This window comes from Chamaea fasciata, unplaced genomic scaffold (genome assembly GCF_029207755.1).
Source record: "Chamaea fasciata isolate MVZ Bird 193981 ecotype frontalis unplaced genomic scaffold, bChaFas1.0.hap1 SCAF_2, whole genome shotgun sequence".
Taxonomy (NCBI): Eukaryota; Metazoa; Chordata; class Aves; order Passeriformes; family Sylviidae; genus Chamaea; species Chamaea fasciata.
Genome location: NW_027094087.1, coordinates 81,226,282 through 81,245,815, shown reverse-complemented (window position 1 = coordinate 81,245,815; position 19,534 = coordinate 81,226,282). Strand labels below are relative to the sequence as shown.

The 19,534-nt window shown below is 36.0% G+C and overlaps 1 protein-coding gene across 4 annotated transcripts; it reads right to left on the bottom strand.

Moving 5' to 3' along the window:
* Positions 1 to 1,777: 1,777 nt before the first annotated feature.
* TNFSF13B (TNF superfamily member 13b) lies at positions 1,778 to 19,534 on the bottom strand. Of its 4 annotated transcripts, none has more exons than XM_066176448.1 (7): positions 19,327 to 19,534; positions 13,850 to 14,028; positions 13,661 to 13,766; positions 5,731 to 5,787; positions 5,269 to 5,381; positions 5,021 to 5,171; positions 1,778 to 3,344 (listed from the first exon to the last, which is right to left on the bottom strand). In XM_066176448.1, exons 1-7 carry the CDS (start codon positions 19,358 to 19,360, stop codon positions 3,232 to 3,234), a joined length of 753 nt encoding a protein of 250 aa, XP_066032545.1. In that variant the 5' UTR covers positions 19,361 to 19,534; the 3' UTR covers positions 1,778 to 3,231. The 4 variants fall into 4 exon arrangements, with proteins under 4 accessions (XP_066032545.1, XP_066032543.1, XP_066032542.1 ...); XM_066176446.1 differs by lacking the exon at positions 19,327 to 19,534 and adding an exon at positions 19,268 to 19,315 and having other exon boundaries at positions 13,850 to 14,262; XM_066176445.1 differs by lacking the exon at positions 19,327 to 19,534 and adding an exon at positions 15,496 to 15,556 and having other exon boundaries at positions 13,850 to 14,262.

The following is a 19,534-nucleotide window of genomic DNA, read 5'->3' as shown; positions in this document are numbered from 1 at the left end:
GAATGCTCTTTTCCTAACTTCATCTTTAGAGAGCAGAATTTTGAGGACTAAAGATAACCCAAGACAATTCAACCTGACACAAACCAGAGATACAGAAACTGTCAGCTCCAGCAGTATAAGCTTGTCAAAACTATGGGACCTCGTAAATGAAAGTCTTAAATTGGCAAATGCTGAGCAATTTGAGAAACAGTCTCATAGGACTGTTTAGGTCAGAGAGTCACATAATGAATATACTCAGTATATTGGAAGGGTGTGTGACTGCACATCATTTAAAAGAGATGAGATGCACATTACATTAAATACATTACATTCAAAGCAGCTATATATCTGTCAACTGCACATTATTAAAAAGGAAAGAATGATATAATTTCACACTTTCTGTTAAAATGTATTGGAAAGAAAAAGTCCCTTATGTTTACCACCCTGCTGCTTAACACCACATGAAAAAAAAAACAGAGTAACTACACAGTTTGTTCCATTTGCAGAAACCTGTCTTAAATGCTTGATATCCTTGATAGAAATGTAGAATATTGTATGAACCAACTAGATATTAATTTTTGCCTATCACACTTATTTAAATATCTCCCAAATGCAGAATGCTTCACTAACTCCCACTCACTGAAGTATATGTGTGATGGTGGTCTGGATGCACTTGGCTACCTTCTGTATCACCAGCTTGTTAGCAGAATGATCAGGGATGAACTATTCTCATTTTCTTTATGCTTTGATCAGAAAATGCTGATCTGTTAAAACTCAACTTTGTGCAGAGGCAGGTTAATTTTGAGAAGACAAGTTTTCTCGTGAAGCCAGTAAAAGCTAATCTGACAGCAACAAAATTGCCAGATTTGTCAGTAGAAATATCTGAATAGCCTGTCAACCTGCACTTTGCACACATGTGGGAGTTCTTGTGGTTCACAGAAACATGGTTCGTGTTTTTTGTGAACAAACCTGAAGTTCAGTTTCATCCATCTAAGGAAGGGAAAGCCTTTGAAAATTTTTATTCCAGAAGACAGAAGTTTTCCTCCAAGACAAATCATGCGCCAGACCCTTTCCAAACTTCTGCACTTTGCAAATTTGTCAGCAGCAGAAGAAATACAGCCAGGGAAATGGCTTAAGCTAAGCACACACAGGCCCACCAAAACCACTGGGGAAGATTACACAATAAAAGTTAAATTTGCAAGTTTAGCTACCAAGTCTCTGGGAAAGTAACAGTAACAACATATTTTTTACTATAATCTAGCAATGTTAAAATCAACAAACTTCTGATGAGAGATTCTGGGCATCATTAATGTACTTCAGTAGTAACAGACAACTTGCTGCATGCTAACAGTTGTTTTACTTACATGCAGCATTTTACAGCTTTGGTTAAATGGAGGGCTCCTGCGTAGGATTTTAAATGCCTTTCTGGCAAACTCAGCACATCAAAGATTAATAATAATAATAATAATAATAATAATAATAATAGTAATAATAATGAAAAAAATAATAAAAAGCAGCTGCAGCTTCCACTCCCCAACACTAAATATTTTTTTTAAAAAAAGGAGGACTTGCAGATATTTTGAAACTGTAGTTAAGCCTTGTAAAAAATCCCAGTATAAAAATCTAATACACATATGCTTATTGTTGAAATGTCTTCTGAAACCCAGAGAAGATGAAATAATTTTTTCATTAGTTTACCATGCTTTATAATTCTGAGATCCAAATCTCTTTAATTATCTATCACCATGAGAAATCAATTAAACCACAATTCATAGAAACAGACAAGGAAACTGCAACATACAGATCATCTTTTCTTTACTAAGTGAGCTTATATAACACAATTCTCAGGTCCTAAAAAATATTTTCAAAGGAAGTACAATGCATTACTCGGGGTTTTACTTTTTATCTCTTCCAATAGCACTTAAATGCTTCTTTAAGATTGGGGGGAAAAGTCCAATAGCTCCTTTGGCCATACAATATTTGGGATAGAAAAAGGCATAAATACTATCTACTGAACAAAGCAGCCAGACAAAAGAAAAGGAAAAAGGACTTCTGTTTATTCTTCCTACAGATCTGAATATTTTTGTAAAACAGAGTTAGCACTCTATTCAAAACGGCAGAAAAAGCCTCTGAGATACAAGTATTTTCTTAGTTGCATGGCTGGTTCCAGATCTATTGGATTTTTCTTTTTACTATATTGCTTAGAAGGGATCATAGCAAGAAGCAAGGGAAATACAAAAAAATATGTATGAAGTAGCATTTCCATTGGATAAACTGCTCAAAAGAAGATAAAATTATGTCTCCAAACACCCAAGACCTATGTGTGTATACATACTTTCAAATATATACAGATATGTCTATATACTGTATATATATATACACACATCTACATATGACTGCAGAAATGATGGAGCCAGAAATCCAATTCCAACCATGGTATTGTGTCTAATTTCACTGTGTTTCTTCCTGTGCCAGCCTTGTTTACACAGAAGTGTACACATATTCCTTGATGAGTAACAATTATTGGAAAATTGAGCTGTTGTAGCCAAATTTTACATCTTCTTTCCAGTAAAATTAATTCTAATTAGTAAATGCTAATAGATTTTAGTGATTTATTCACTTTTTGTTCACAGGGAAGAAGCAAGACAGTGGCTACTATTCTGTATATTTGTTTTTTATTATTCCAGACATTTAGTATTTTTCCTTACCCAGTATCTTTGGGGAAAGAAAAGAAATCCAAAACTCAGAACCTACCTAACAATTTCATTTTGTGGTGAGGAATCTATTGTTAAATGTTTTTCCCCCACACTTTATATATTAAATACTTTATTGATCAAATAATGCAAATTTAAGATACACTTTTAATTTAGATTTCCTTTTCAATTGATAAAAATTTGATAGCCTGTGGTCCTGGTCATGCTGTTATTTTTGGTCAACTCCTTCTTTGATCTACCATATGGACAACAAATTCCTTCAAAGCCAGAACCTCATTGCTTTAAAGTTGTTGTCTAGAGGCTCCCATTGTCTAAAATAAACTGGCTTTCTGAAAATCACATGGTGGTCATATCACAGGCAGGTCTCGTATGTTTCCTGTTTTGGGTTCGCATATTAAAGTGAAGAAAATTCTTAGAAGCCTGTGGTGAATTGGGAGAGGCTGAATTGGCAGCTTTATTACAATTCAATATTTTTTTCTGACAAAGGCATAGGTTGAGAAGAGAATGGCATTAAGCATAATCAGAGAAAGGAAGGGCTTCAATAGAGTCTTACTGCACCAAAAAAAGTACCATCTCCATCCAAGGATATTTTAGCCCTCCTCCGTGGTATTGTAAGCTGAAGTTCATCCCCTTCTTCTAATTTTGCAATACCTGGCAAAAGATTTGGAATATTTTAAAGTCAATATTTCAAATACACTAATTTATAAATGGTATTCAAAAGTCATTATGTGTGATCTTGCAAATGTAAGCATGGCTTGTTACTTGTGGTGAGTGCTTTTATCTTTAGGCATAATCTTAGAGGTTATCCAAAACTGACACTTAACATCCTCTGTGAAGATGGACCCAATTTCCACACTGCACTCGGCATAACACAGTTCACTTAAGCAAACACTGCAAAAAAGTTTAACAGTGGTGTACCAAGGTTCCTCATGTTATGGTGATGAGACAGTCAAGGTCAGCATTCAGTATTAACGGCCCTAGACCACTCTGTTCCACACTTCTGGAGGAGGTCTTATGAGTTTTACCAACCTAATAAATTTACCACACATCAGCTGATCCACTGCAACTGCAGAGCACAAATTTTGCTTCCTGCCAGCCAGACATCAGCTGATATGATAACCAAGAGCAGGTTGCCTTCAAGCTGCAGCCGCTGAGTTGAGAGCACATCTAACATCTGCTGGGACACATGCTCAACAGCATGAGAGAGAGCAGTCAGAACTCCTTTTTCCAGGTGGAAACAGAACAGTGGGAATTTGGGAAGCAAGAATCATGAAGTGGCAAGATAGAGATCCCAGTTAGAAAAGAGGAGTGATAATACAAGGGTAAAATCAGACTATAGATGAAATTGAAGGTGGTTATGTTGCCAGAATGTGTGACTGAAGGGGCAAAAAATTAAAGGGAATGTTTGGACAGCCTCAATTGCCATGACGAAGTATCTAGTTAATTAGTTAGTTAGTTGGAATTTATTTTTATTTGTAAAAAAATTAGCTTCCTGCCACATCCCATTTGTTTAATGAAATTACTTGCCGACAGTCAACTCCATCCCTCAGTGTCACCCACTTTTTCGGAAGGCATTGAAAAAAAAGTCTTTCTGGAAAATCACTAAAGAGAAAACCCTCAAATCCATCATTAAAGTGGAAAGACAGACACATAAGAGATGATATATGGGGTTTTATAGGCCTGGACACTAATTTCTTAAATGCTACTGCAGGAATATACATATATATTGATCACTGAGCCTGCTGGAGTTGCATTAAATATTTTAGTTGGTATTTTTTGTGCTGTTTCTAATTTGTGCAGTCATAAAGAGCATCTTAGAGGAATTGACTGTTTTTCATCAAAACAAAGAATAAAAATGCAGTAGACTTTTTAAGAAGTAGAAATATCAAAGTAAGGTATGCAAGTATTGGATGGCTAAAATCCATACATGACATTTCAAAGAAGAATATAGCTCTTCATTAATGTTTTCTTGGGATAACTAAATGATGGACTTCAACTCAAGTTAAACTGAGTTCTTCAATAAGGGTGGTAGGTACTCCTCTTGCCTGCCTCAGGCATCTAACTGAAAGCGCCAAAATGTCTAACCACATTACAGTCAATGGAGAGAGCAAAGCTGTTCAGATCACCAGCTGGATGCATAATCTCCAATTGCTGATACTTTATATAAAACTGTATTTTCTGAAAACACTCTGTAATTTTTCAGTTAGCCAGATCCACGAATGCAGACCCTGTTCTTTATGACTACTACAAAACAATTGCCCAACACTACAGATTCTATTTGACACAACTTATTTGCAAAGAAAGAAAAGAAAAATGCTGATATTTACCAGCAGTATAGCAAGAATTATTTGGATAAGACTGTGGCATATTTTGGATGCAGCGAAACAATGTCACCAAGCTGAGATCATCACCAAACACATGAGCCTTCTTCCTCTGTATCAGGTGTCCCATAGCAAATGTTGTGTCTGTATATAAAACCTACAGAAAGAAGAGGTGAAAACTTTAAGCTTATTGTATGGAGGGATTAAAAAATCCTTACATAAGTCAGATGCTGAAGTGAATTGAGCTTTCTCACCTGGCCATATATGAAAAAATAACCTGTTTCCTTGATCACTATTTTATTTCCTTGTTCTTCCAGAGCTGTTCCACGTTTAAAGCTCAGTAGCCAAGGGACAATGCTTGAATCATCTAAAAGACAAAATAATTTAGGGTGATCGGAAAGGTTATTTCTTTTATTTTCACCTGCTGAAAATGAAAAAAGCTGACTTCTAGATAGAACTTCCAGTCTCACTAGGTGGATTTCCCCACTGAAAGGATAATATTTGCAAAAGCCATCCAGATACAGGGACCTTCTACGTGCAGGGACCTTCTCCTTGTTTTTTGATTTTTTTTCTTTTTTCCTTTTTTTTTTTTTTTCTTTTTATTTTTTAAATTTGCTGTTATAACTCAGTTACTGCTTTGAAGTTAGGTAAAATTTGTTGAACCACTTATCCCATGAAATAGTTATAAACTATAAATTTATGGCAAATATCCTTACCTTTCTGTTGGATATCACTTTTGCTGTCAGCGATCAGTTGTAAGCAGGCCTGCAGCACTTCAAAGTGAAAGCATTTTGTAATCAAAGAGACACAAATCAGTAATAGAATAAACTTATGAAACTACTTTAAGGAAAAAAAAAAAGGACATGAAAGAAATCTCTCAGTCTCACCACTTATTTTAAAACAGAACACATTGATTTTAACGCACATCTTACTCAAGTGTGCAAAATGAAAATTCCTGTTACAACATATAGTAGATGACTTTCAGAGATCATGCAGCTAAATGGGAGGCCTCAGGTAGCAGTACAAGTAACACTTGCTTGGTTTAATATATGTTCTTAATATAATTATGTAACAGTAAGTCAAATGAGATAGAAATCATCAGGTCAATTAGCCCTGTTAAATTTCTAAGCAAAAGCTTGAAAAAAGCCCCAACCCCACCAGCTATGATAGATAGCACATTTTCTAACTATGTTTGCTGTATTATTTAGAGAACTTACTTTCCATTTAGAGTTGATGTAAAATATTAGTCATATATACCTTCCTAATAAATTCTCAAAGTCCATATATATGTTCTTTCAATATGTTTTCAGATACCTACACTCGATCAACCTCTACTGAGGCTAAGAGGAAAAAGAGAGATGACTGAGCAAATTAATGCACACATAACAAATAGCTTGGTATCTGTCAAAATGTGTTGCTCAGAACTATAGAGATTGGTGACACTAGTGAGAAATTAGGTATTTGTTGCAGAGAAAAATACTTCAAAATGTTGAAATATAGATTTGCAAGTGAAACAAAAATCTTGTAAGAAAAAAATCCTGCTAAGCATAAGTGTCAGGCAACAGCATAAAAAAAAAAAAAAAAAAAGAACAGCTGCATTTGCTTGGAGCAGATTTTAATCAAAATATCTGGTTCTTATGCCACTTTGAAGGATGGAAAACTGAGTAGTATTATTTACTGCACATGACAGAGACCAAATGAATTTATTAAGAGTCAAGAGAAGAAAATTCTGCCATGGTTTACTCCATTTTGTTTACCACTTTTCAGACAAGAAGGCTGATCAGATTTGGCCATACAGATTTGGCTATAATGAGGAATGCCATGGATATGTGGGATCCTGTTTCTGCATCTGTCAGTGGTACCCACATGAGCAATCAAGTGTCCAGTAGCCGATACCTCTTGCTGCACAGCAGGTAGCAAGAAGATTTGGGTGGAAAGCAGTCTCTTTCTCTTTCTAAGTCTCTTTTTAAAGGGTCCTCCTTGAAAACAGCAGAAGAGGGCTGGAGCTCACCAGCACTCAGCAGTGCACACTGGCAACACATAAGGATTCATGTGCACATCTGGGAATGCTTCAATGCCAAGCACAACAACCTGCAAGCCCTATTTATGTTAATAGGAATGCTATCATCCAAACTCCTGTCTCCTACACTGAAATGTGTCCTTGAGTCCTGTCAATACACATCAATAATGTGCTACAATCTATAGATTTTTCAAACCAAGAATTTAAAGGCATCTGAATTATCTACCTTCTAGGAAGAAATAAAAAAAAAAAAAAAATGAAGCCAACACAAAATTAAAAAAGGTATTATAATTCATACATTTTTCTATGACACTTGTGAGCAAATAAGTTTTCTGGAAAATAAACGTCTAAATAAAATTAAAACGCAATTTTATGGAGACACACAACTCAGTTGATCAGGCAATTAATTTCACATGGTATTAATTCTTCTTTGGAACAAAATGCCTTCCTAGCGAATGGAATTTCCTGATTCCCTAGTATTTCAGTAAGTTAAAACAAAGTTTTAATTCCTGCTTTTAAAAGAACTCACTGATGTGGCTACCAGATTTTCCATTAATCAAACAAGACAATTTGTGATGATTCCCACTAACCAGCTGCTACCCAGCTGGGAACCAGTAAGTAGTGTCTACAAGCAGTGAAAGCTATGGTTACTTTAGCAACTCTTGCTAAACTCACTCTGCAAACTTCAAACTATCCTAATTCTCAGTTTGCAAGTCTCGATTTCTTTTTCAGCGTGTTACAGCACTGAAATCCTAGACAACATTGCTGAGAACTGCTCAGAGTAATTTAAATCTGCAAGATCAGTACAGTTTGAGATCATCTCCATCTTTTTAAAAAAACATACCAACTCTACTTTATTCTACAGACATCAGATCTACACTTAATCTTCAAAAAAAAAAAAGTCTCTTTTTTTTTAATATATGCAGATAGGAAAAAGCCTCCACAGAATATAGTGAGCTTGTTTTTGGAGAAAATGCATGCAATAGTGTCCTTCATGACAACAGAAACTAGCACAGTGGCCATTTTGCCTAAAGCTACAAAAGACAGTATCTAGAATAAAGTGCTTGAAGGATTGAACAACAACGTGCTTCAAAAATATGTTCAGAAGCCGAAGCTGACACTTGACTATTTCCGGTATATAAAAGTACTTTGACTTCAGTGGAACTACTTACACGCCTAAAATTAAGCAATTCATTGAAACAAATTCCATGTAAACACTACTACTATTAAGGAGAAGATATGGATATACAAAATACAGTTTCTGGGTAAATTAAGAGGAATTTTCAGTAAACAGTAAATGTTGTTAAGAAAAGCTAGCAATTCTATTCCAAGAAGCATCCTAACCTTACGTCAAGTACAATATGAAGAATACATGTATTACAAAATACACATTGAATAGTTGCTATTGAATTTCTTTCAGCCCAGTGTAAATCAAACCTGAGCAACAGCTTTGTAGTCTAAAGGATTTTTGATTAATAATGAAAACAAAATACAGGATTAAGTAAATAAATCTTGAAAATGTGTAAAAATATCTAGACTGAGGGTCACCATGAGATCCATCTGTATAAAAGTGTATCTAGAATGATAAAGCATGCCCCATCCTTTTGTGACTTTACATGACAGCTTTGCTTTGATGAGCATTCTTTTTTTCCACTGATTTTAATTGCTCTACAGGCTGTGGGTTGGCAGGAGTTCATTTCAGAGTCTGTCTTATTCCATGAACAGAAGACCCAGTTCTGAAGATGTTAGTCAGTACAGATGCCTTTACAAACCACAGCCAGCACATGAAGTGATGCGTTCTCTACTGGTTGAGCAATGTAGTCACAATTAAAAAAACCCCTACTATCTTTTGCTGAAGGACAGCAGTCCAGATTTCTGCATATCTCTATGATTTAAGATCTTACATTGGTAAAATAAAATTTTCCCTCACATGCAAATTTAGTTATTATTTAAATTGCATAATAATTTTATTGTTTTGCAATCTGCTTAATGATCCATCCAAACAAAATTTCAAGTTCAATATTCGTGAGCTCATGTATAAAATTTAAAGCTTTGATAACTGAGGCCTGAGACATCTGTGCCAATTTTTGCTGAAATAAAACCTAGGAAAAACCCTAACCTTGAAAAAATCCCCCCAGATCTGCTTATTTAGGTTCCTTTTTTGTCTATATCTGTTCTCTGTAGGCTTCCCAAAGCACTTTTAAACACCAGACAATTTAATTTATAAATGACAAACATTTTCTTGCAGTTCTTCTTACCTTAACTTCTTGAATTCTCATCACAAGAGATCTTATCCTAATTTTTGCTTATGTATTTTTATAAACTGGTTTTCATGAACTCTATCACAGCAGAAACCAGGACAACTGTTTAATTTGGCGCTTTTTTATTGAGACATCATTCTATGGCATTAGTTATGGATTCAATCAGTCCTTGCATTAAAATGCCTTGATCATAGTTGCACATATGACTAAGACCTAACAAACATCTTCAAAGAATTAGTAGCAATATTTGGATCTTCACAGAATTGCCAAAAAACATGTTACATTCAGAAAAACAAGGGAATTGCTTACTAGGAATTAAGACTTCAATTATACAGTGTAAAGCAGAATGTTGGTTTTAAAACTTCGAGCTTAATTGGTGTATTTTTGACTCTACTGTATTGTTCTGCATAATACACAGCACTGATTTATTCACTCATTCATTCAGTGAAATTCTTCATGTAAAATTGCAGGAATTGCATCAAGTAATTTTCTATCCTTTTGCATAGAAGGGTCTATTCCCTACTGAGTTAGACTGCTGTCAGCAGAAACAAATAAGGATGATATATATTTTCAAGAAGTAGGCCTTTCTTTCTCCTTTTTAATTTGATTTTAATTTTTATTTTATATTTGACCTCTTCAAACAGTAAAATACGATGTATTGTGAATATTTGGTAAGAGAATTTTATATGTGGCATTTGTTTATAATATTAAAAAATGCTTGTGTCTCAATTCAGAGATTGCTAAAGTCAAGTACCGCTAGTAAAACCTCTTGCTATCCCTCTGTCACAACATCTAAGGCAACAACGTACAGAGTCAAAATACTTCCAATGAACAAATGTACCAATTTTCCAGTACAGCAATTTTATCAAGAGCAGTGTCAAAATTCTCACACAATGCTTGGGAGGCAATAGTTTCTTCCCATGGACACAACTGATATTGGAGTAGAACCTGAGAATTGCTAGTAAAAACCGATTGCCAAATCACATGCCAAGTCACCCTGACTCATTGATTTGTGGAATTACGTAGAATAGCTCCTCAGCTCCTTCATACATACTAGGAGCTGGGCAACCTCAATTCACCAAGGTAAATGTAATCCATGGGGGCTCCAGTCTGATCCCAGCAGGTCACCTGCATTTGCGTTTACAGCAGACCTTATTCTCACCTCCCTAGGTCATGGGAATCAGAATCCCACAATAATGATCAGAATGAGGCACTGAGGCAGTGTGAAAATAAAACCTGATGTTTGTACTTTGGCTTAGGCAATGGGACCTAAATCTTGTTCCAAGACTCAAGTGTACATGTAGCTTAGGAAGAAACACACAGGCAACACAACCAATAATTGTGAATAGAATATAAAATTCTACTATAAAATATAAATCTAAATAAAATCTAAATACAAAATAATATAGAATATAAAATAATAGAATATAAAATCTAAAATATAAACCTCTCAGGAAAGGTCTTTTGTTGTGCACCAATTTTCCTCCACAGATGAAATTTGTAAAGTGAAAGATAAAAAGAAAAAGAAGTACATCTGTTGTAACGTGTCCTGATATGACATTTGCCAGAAGCGTACATTTCAAAATCCCCCATTAACCACCTACTCATTGCAGCAAGAGCTCTGGTTCTGACTGCTAACTGTGCAGTTTTACTTGGAATTGATACTTGAAACACTTCTCTTCATCCTACCCAAGCTGGAAATTTTTTCAAAACACAAAACGTGCAACTACTGATGACTAATAGTTTTATGCATTAGCACAGACAAACCTATAACCATAGAAAAAGAAACAACATTGTGTTAAATCCACTTCCTTTCAGTTGTCCTTTTAATTAAAATGCTAATTTGTGGCCACTTGTATGCATCAAAGTGAAAATTCAGTATGTTTAAGAAAGGCTGTACTGGGTCTACAAAAAGAATGATGGGGCATCCATTCCTGGATTTTAATGATTAAAGTCTAAAAAAACCCAGAACTGAACAATAACTTTATTTATAAACAAGGTATTAGTTCTGTATTTTACTTCTGCTTGCTGTTGAAGCACAAGAGAAGCAATTCAATACCAGTGATGTTTCCAAATATTAGCTTTCTAAGGAATTAATCCATATAAAAGTAAAATGATGGGTCAACAAATAATTATGAAATCAGACTCTACATTGAGACCTTGCTGAAGCAAACAGAAGTAGGACAGGAATAGGCACTTCACTCAATACCCTGATTTATTAGCCATTATAACAGAATGAGTGCCACACATCTACAAGACAATTTGGAGACTGATAGGATTCTGGTACCCAGATATGAATATCAAAAGATCAAAATGCAGAGCCTATAATTCTGTGTACATGACCAAGTAGTAGACTGGATTCAGCACCATGAACAACACCATGTTCTTCTATTTAACTCACTCTGCTAAAACAAAATTTAACATTGACTAATAGGTTCATGGTCATCAGTGAAATCTGATCTGAGAAAATATGTTACTGAACTCTGAAAAAACTAATCTTTTTGTAAATAGAGCAGGCAGAAAGCTAATTCTAACAGATAGCCTTTGATATAAATGCCAGATTCGCAATTTACTTTTTTTCTTTTTTTAATATACAAAAATATGAGGTTCATGTTAGAAAAAATTTTTCTAATAGGTCGACTTATGTAGCTTTTCCCTTTAAAATGAATGTTCATATTCTGTGTTTTCTGTCATCCATCCTAGACAACTTTAAAGCCAGCTGTACTGTAAAAAAAAGTTGACAGAAATAAGTAGCTTAACTGAAATTTTACATGTTAGAAGTAATCAGGTATAATGAGAGGTGGCTACATGATGAGAAGAATCTAAAGTCTACTCAGATGCACAGCTGAGGAGCTCCAAACCCTGCTTGGCTCAATAGCAATATTACTATAGATGAAAGCTATAGTGAAGAAAACTGGATCACTTGCAGGGTTTTGATGCTTTAACATTCATTTTAAAAAAGACATCTCCTTATTTTTTATGATATTTGTACTTCAGATCACTTGATTTTATTTGGGAGTTCCTAGGGTGGGGAGGGCAGGGGAGGTCTGTGGTTTCTGTGATAGGAAACAGGCTACAAGAAATAGAATTTAAGCAATCATGACCTCAGTCCTGTTTGCGAAATCTTTCTTAGCCAAGATCTTGAATCAAAGACTACTAATGAAATACAATAAATCTCATACAAACCTGTGGATTTTAAACGATGTCTTAAATTAATGTTTGCTTTTTTTTAATATTAGAAGTAAGTAGAGTGATCATACCCTAGGACTTTAATTTCATTTAGCTTACTTGAAGCTGAAGTGAAATACATTTCATATTAGTTGTTCACTGAACTACACATTTTATGCAAAGCTTAATTTAGTCTTTACCTATAATTTACTCCATTTCAACTTCTTCAAATATTTCAAGATATCAGTTAAAATGACATAAAAGTCAACATAAGAAGAGTAGACAGATTTAGCAACTCAGAAATATTTTTAGTTACTCAATGCAGTTAGAGTATGTGTGCTAACTGGTATAATAAAATTCTGCATTTCATTTACAAGGCCTCATTGTGTTTGGAAAAAAGAAAGAAATGTAGGTATTTTGTCCCCAAAGGAAACAAGTATATCCCATTAATATGTCAACTCTATAATACACATCCAAGGTCTTTTATAGAGCACAGTCTTCAGTATTTTTTGCAGAACCTTTTGAAAAGGAGAACCATGACCAAAAAAATCTTACTTGATAGGCATTCCTTTATTAATTTTACAATCTATTGATAGGCTGTTTAATGTAGAAATGATGCTAAACCTCTAAATTCCTTGTAGTCTGCCTCTTTTGTCGGGTACAAGCCAGCCTTTCTTTTTGAAAGCTCCTATTGCCATAAAGTTCTCATTACTTCTCTCTTTTAGGGTGAGCATGCTTCTCCAGAAAAGTGAATTGGCATTTTTATTAATAGATTTCCCTCCCTACTTTGATCAGAGAGAATCGAACAGTTTTAAAACTGAATGATTTGATGTTGCCTTTCTCAACTTCAACATATCATACAGATTTGAGATCTAACATTCAAAGTTTAACCTGCAGATAGCATAAACATCTGGTACCTTACAGTATGTCCCTACTCATGGCAGGATGGTTGGATTACATAGCCTTTAAAGGTCCCTTCAAATCCTAAACATTCTGTGATTTCAGTATTCTTTCCTTTAAGAGAATATGCCTATGGGTAACACCATTCATCCATCAATAGTTTTGAAAACCAGAATGGGCTCTGGGAACGCAGATCAACCGATGCGAGAAAGAAAACATGGAGATCAAATACTCCTGCTTTTCTCTAGAGAGTATCCAACTGTGGCATCCCAACCCACTTCATCAGCTGGTATTTACCTTTTTCTTCTGTGTCGGCAACAGCCCGCCTGCCCCTGTTTCTACTCCCGTTCCAGATTTCCTTTTGGAAGCTCTCAGCTGGGCCAGTACCAGCAAGCCTGCTCTCCTAACAAGGAGAAGCAACAGCCAGTGAGAGCAGCCCCACATTTGTCCATGCCCTGTAAGCCATAATCCACCCCTCCAGCTTACCTGCCTGGAGCCAGCTGCAGACACTTGCAGGAAGGAAGAAACAGGGGTACCTGCTTTATTTTCATCGTGGGACATGAGTGGCTGATCTAGCGCAGACCTTGCCTGGATGCTGTAGATCAGCTCGTTGCGCAGAACTTCTAGTTCTGTTTTCAGGATGATAACATGGTAAAGAGACACTGCTGCAAGACAAGAGGACAGGAGCATTGCAAGCCACAGGAATGTGACAGAAAAAAGTCCCGTGGCGCCTGAAACAGCACCAGGGGGGGCAGAGGGAGAGGAGGCGGTATCCTTCTGTTGGATGACGTGCACACAGTCCACGGATTTCATCGCTGCTCTTTCCTTACTAAAGCCAGAGGGAGAGTTCAGCTGTCTCCTTCCGAGGTGCAATCCATGTTACCAGTTGCTCTCTGAAACTAAGGGCATCCAGAATAAGTGAACAAAACGCCCAGATCATTTCCTGTCATATGAAGCTGTTGATAGTACCACTAAACTTAATGTACAGAGCAAATATCTAAGGCTCTGTCTTCCCTTTGTTTTCACCTCTCTGTGCTGCATTTTGGAAATGAATACTTTCTCACAAGCTACCTTCCTCCTTTCACTTTCCACTAGTTAGTTATGTGGCAGCTTGCTATAGCCATTTCCCATAATCTTTAAATTTAGGCACAGCCAGTACCACTGGTAATTTTGAGCCTTATCTAGAAGTGCAGAAACCATGTAAAGTTTCCTGGCAGCATTTCATCCAGTGCTACTTAAAAGACATACGTGTACGACAGGCATGTGCCTGTGTGTGTGTGAAGGCATATAGATGGACTCTGTATATACATTATATCATCTATATTAACATGTTTTTATCCATATCTAAAGTGCCAATATGCCTACAGAGGAGGAAAATTATTCAAAATAAATTTTGTATCCTTTCCTAAAAACAATAGTGAAAAACATTCCCAGGTATGAGTCACAAATTACAGGTTCCTCAGTCGTAAGAAGATGAAAACTCTGCAGTTCAGTTCATCAAAATATCTCAAAAAGGAATGACATTTTATTAAACTTTTCTAATAAATACAGTCTCTCTAAAGAATTCAAGAACATTCTGCATTAACGCAGAAGGGAACACAAATAAGCAGGGAGAGGAAATTTGGCAGGGTGGAACTAGAAAAGGTGAAAACTAGGGGATGGGAAAGAATAAGAGAGGGGGAAATAAGAACAGGGTGAAAGGAAAAATATTTATTTAGAGACTTTAAAATTAAACACAAACCCAAAACTTTAAACATCCATGCTGACAAAACTCAGGTGAATCCTGAGTGTCTGGTTTAAGTTAATCTTTTAAGATTTTATTAGTCTTTTCATCTTAAAACTCTTTATTAGAAATTCCTTTCTTCTCTGCAACAGCAAGACTACCTAGATATCCCACATATGTTCATGTATGATTTTTTTACTCTCTTTCCACACAAAATTCAACTTTTACCCCTTTATTAAAAGTTCCAGTGGTCTGGGACAGAAGAAAAAAGACAAACAGTATCACAATTATGGTTAAAATCAACGGGTCAGCCCCTCTTACCATGTAAGTAAACTTTATCTTTGCAAAAGAGAAAACTTTTACAGGTCAGTCCAAACACTATGGAATAAATCCTGATGACAACACCTACCAGAGTAGTTCAGATCAAGTTAATTCTGTTGGGAAGGAGAAGGAAGAAGGAACAACAATAGAGTAACAACTTCCGTAGCCTCTCCCTCTTCTGTTTCTTAAGGCTATGAGAAATTTAGTGTGATTATAAGCTTTATCATCTTCCGCTGTGATGCAAGGCATGCTTTTCTTTATTTTGCCACTTCTAGCAACCACACACATCCTGCACAGACAAGTAGATCTGTTCCTAAATGCAAAGAAAAAAAATATACCCTGTATCTTGAGCCTAGAAGCCACATACATACTCTGAGAAATTATATAGAAATCAGTATGGGGTGGAAAAAATAGAATACCATACCATTTCTGTTCCTATTTTAAGGGCTAAGTTAAGCTGTATATGGGGCTGCATTTTGAAATAAATTTAATATGAACTAATGTAAGGGTTTTTTAACAGAATAAGCAATTACTAGAACTAAGCAGACATGCCTTCAAGTATCTCTAGACATCCGAACATTACCAGCCTAGTACTGACTGTTCCAAAAATAAAAATTAATGTGACAGTTGGAAAAGAAGTGCTATTTTAGAAAATGAAACCATTATATGAAAGTTATAACTAGCTATCCAGGAATACCAAGAAACTATTGGCCAGTGAGGTCTCTGCAGTCATTAATGTATCAGAAAATAACAGACTGGTATATAAATAGCAGCGCTCTAGCCACTTCTAGAGAAAATAGGCTGTTCCCAGGTTCCACAGCCTCTTTAAATGGGGTCATTATTTGGGTTGACAAAGTAATTGTGGTGACATGGAGGACTTCTGTAAGACACCTGGCTCCATCTTGCTTATAATTCTGATCAATGAGAATTTCAAAGGGAAGATGAGGAAAATCACAACAGCCCATATATGGGAAATTGTTAAATTCAATACGCATTTGTAGCTAAACATCAAAGGGATCTCTCTGTTGGCAATCTTGTGTTGTTCTGTAGATTTACAAGCAGTTATGTGGTTTGAAAGAAAATGTAACTTCAGACAACTTCTGTGATGACAAAAATGGTGGAACAATAACTAAAGACAATAAGAGATCAACCGTGAAAATCAGTATGAATTAATTACCTAGAAATATACTTCGTTGAACAACTTCTAATATAATCAAATGGAGTTTTAGTTAATTGCAGATTGCTAATTGCATCAAAGCAAATCACAAAAATTACTTCAAAAAACTCCCCCCAAAATCACCAAACCCAAAAAAGCCCCCAAACCAAACAAAAACCCCATGCTAGTGGCAGAGCCTAGAACCTGGAGTCAGTGCCTCAGTGCTTGCCACTATGCTTTATCATATCATGTCCTTATGATTCCTCTCATTGGCAGAGCTGCAAAGAGGTCCTTAGACTGCTTAAAGCAAAGTCAGTATGATTAGCACATGCCGTTTCAGCTGTGTTTTAAACTAAGGTGTGACTAAAGAGGACTAAGGATCAGATCAGCCTCCCATCAGCAGACATGGGAAGATTATGATTCCAGCTGAACGCAAGCCCTCAGTGGAATATTCTTGTTGAAATAGAGGTATGCTATTTGGATATATATGCTAGGGGGAAATAGCATTGTGCTTTTATATTGACAAACCTATTTGCTTATAGCTAAGACAGACAAAACTGAACTGTGAAAAAGGTCAAAAATCCAGAATGAATATCAGGAACTAATCTCAGAAATGGTATTCAGGTTTTGGTCAGCAGCCTGCTTCTACTGGACAGCTTTCCTGAAAATCTTTTTGCAAACTTTTGTACCACATCAACAGTTTTGGACTCAAGACACACATGCAGTCAGAAAACCTTAGGGGCTGCCTCAAGACCAGTTCAAAGCAGCATTTTCCAAACTATTTCTACAAAAGAAAATATCATTGCATTAAACTGTAGAAACGTAGTCCTGGCCATCTAACTCTGCAAAGAAATAAGAATAAACCCTTATAATAAAGGTGTCCTGAAAATATGGTCTTAATTTGGATGCAGAGTACATGATCCATGCATACACCCCAAAAGATGAGCCATTTTGAACACTCAGATTAACTGACTAAAAAACCTCTTTAATTTAGCCAAGAAATATATTAGGAAATGGTTTGGCTAGTCTAAGAATTCTACTTAACCAAATCCTTAACTTCCAGGAAAAAGAGCAAACATTTAGGTAAAATTCAAAATAATAAATAAGTGAAAACCAAACCTGAACACATTACCACTGAAGACTCTTAAGGGTGAGAATGTTTCACTACAATACAGGGAAGTGGATTCCTGAACAAAATTAAGGCTGGTTAAAACTGTCAAGATGTTACAGCAGAAACAAGCCCTGTAATTTTATGCAGGAAATTAATGTTTTTTCATTTCCATTATGCAGAGTATCAGATTAAATGATCAAGATGGGTCCTGCTAATCTGAAAATTTATAAAAGATAGACATTACATCTGTGGGGAACCAAGGCAGAGGTAGTAACCAATCATACAGGAAATTTGTGGTTTAACCAGAAACGGAATTATTGATTTCCTGAAATCCAGTTATGTGCTTTAACCACAAAAGCATCTTCTTTGTGGTGGAGGAAAAACCCATAATGAAGTTCCATGTACAAAAGAGAAGCAGTTGATACGACTGTGAAGGCTTGGGGAAAAACCCAGTTTACTGAAGAAACAAGAAAGTTTACTTAAAAACAAATGTTCTGTTTTTAAAAAGGAGGTTTTGCAGATGCTGCAACCCAGAGATCCAGGCAAGTGTGTCGAAGGCCACACTAAAAGTACGCCTCCAGTGGCAAGGGTCCAGCCTCACATACTTCTGAAGCAGCCGCAAAATGGTCCCTGCGGTTATTACAAGAAAGAGACCTTGATGTCTCGCCTTACCACACAAGTACAGAACAGATAGAGGAGCACAGAAAAAGCAAAGGTTCCATTCTGAAATTTTCCATTTAATTTCAAGTCCTTTCTGATGATGGACAAAATAGGAGGACTGTTTTGGAAGAGATCAGAATAAATCCTGTATTATACTTTTCTGCTAATAAAGAGATGTGTATTAAAAGTATTCACAGATATCCCTCTGAAACAGTACACATTCCCTTCAAGAACACTTAATTAGTTCTTTCAGCCGTTAACTACAACTTGCACAGTAGCAAATCCAGGCAAGTTCTGCCTCTCAAATGGATCCAAAAAGTACTCTACTTCTGGACACTCCACTCCTGTGGCTGTGTATCTTACACCTTATCATTTTAATTTCTAGGAAGCTGTTGAATACCTTGCAAGTAAAGGATGTGTTATAAAAACAGTTAAAGCCTTATTTGATAAAGTAGCTTGTTACAAGGAAAATAAAATAAAAAAAAACCTCTGAGATTTTTCTGAGGCGAAAAGGGTAATCTTTTATCTTTTCCTCAACATTTCAAAATTGCTGTGGATAACACAAATGTCTCTGCACATTTTAGGTATACCATCCTTGTTTTATTCCTTGCAATATTTTATTTCTCTAGATATCTAGACAATTTGGGTCCAAATGCATACTACACAAAGTAAACCTACATCTGACTTGCAGCCACTGTCACTTTTTACATGGTTATTACAGTACTTTCAAAGAGAAAAGGAACTGACACAGAAAGGAAAAGCAATTATTATAGGTGTCTTTCAAAATATGCAGAAGAACCAGCTAGAAAATAATTCAAAAAACATATAAAATATAAATAGACAACCCAGGATTTATATACTACAGCAGCTTAATGCCAGCCTCCTCCCTTTCCCCCTCCCCATCCCCATGATGTTACAGCAATTGCTTCTTACTGCCCAGGGAAAAAGGAGCTCTGTCATACAGCTGAAGCCCACTTCTCTTACAGTCTCACCGGCTCTGCTATCCAGCAACACGGAGAACTGCATTCCTCCACCTCTTTGACCCTGTGCAACTTAACAGATTTTGCACAGATGGACTAAAAATGCTTTTGTATGGTAACAAGATAAACACGGAGCCATGGCCTTTCACGTGGGAGTGGCCGTTTTGCTGCTGCTTCAGTCTGGAAGCCTTCAATAGAGGGCACAGGACAAGGATTCAAG

Coding starts and splice junctions, on each gene's coding strand:
- TNFSF13B (XM_066176446.1), bottom strand. CDS start 14,176: ATGAAATCCGTGGACTGTGTGCACGTCATCCAACAGAAGGATACCGCC. Junction 13,767..13,849: donor CTGCAGCTGGCTCCAGGCAG/GTAAGCTGGAGG, acceptor TCTCCTTGTTAG/GAGAGCAGGCTTGCTGGTAC. Junction 3,345..5,020: donor TAATTCTTGCTATACTGCTG/GTAAATATCAGC, acceptor ATCTTTTGCCAG/GTATTGCAAAATTAGAAGAA.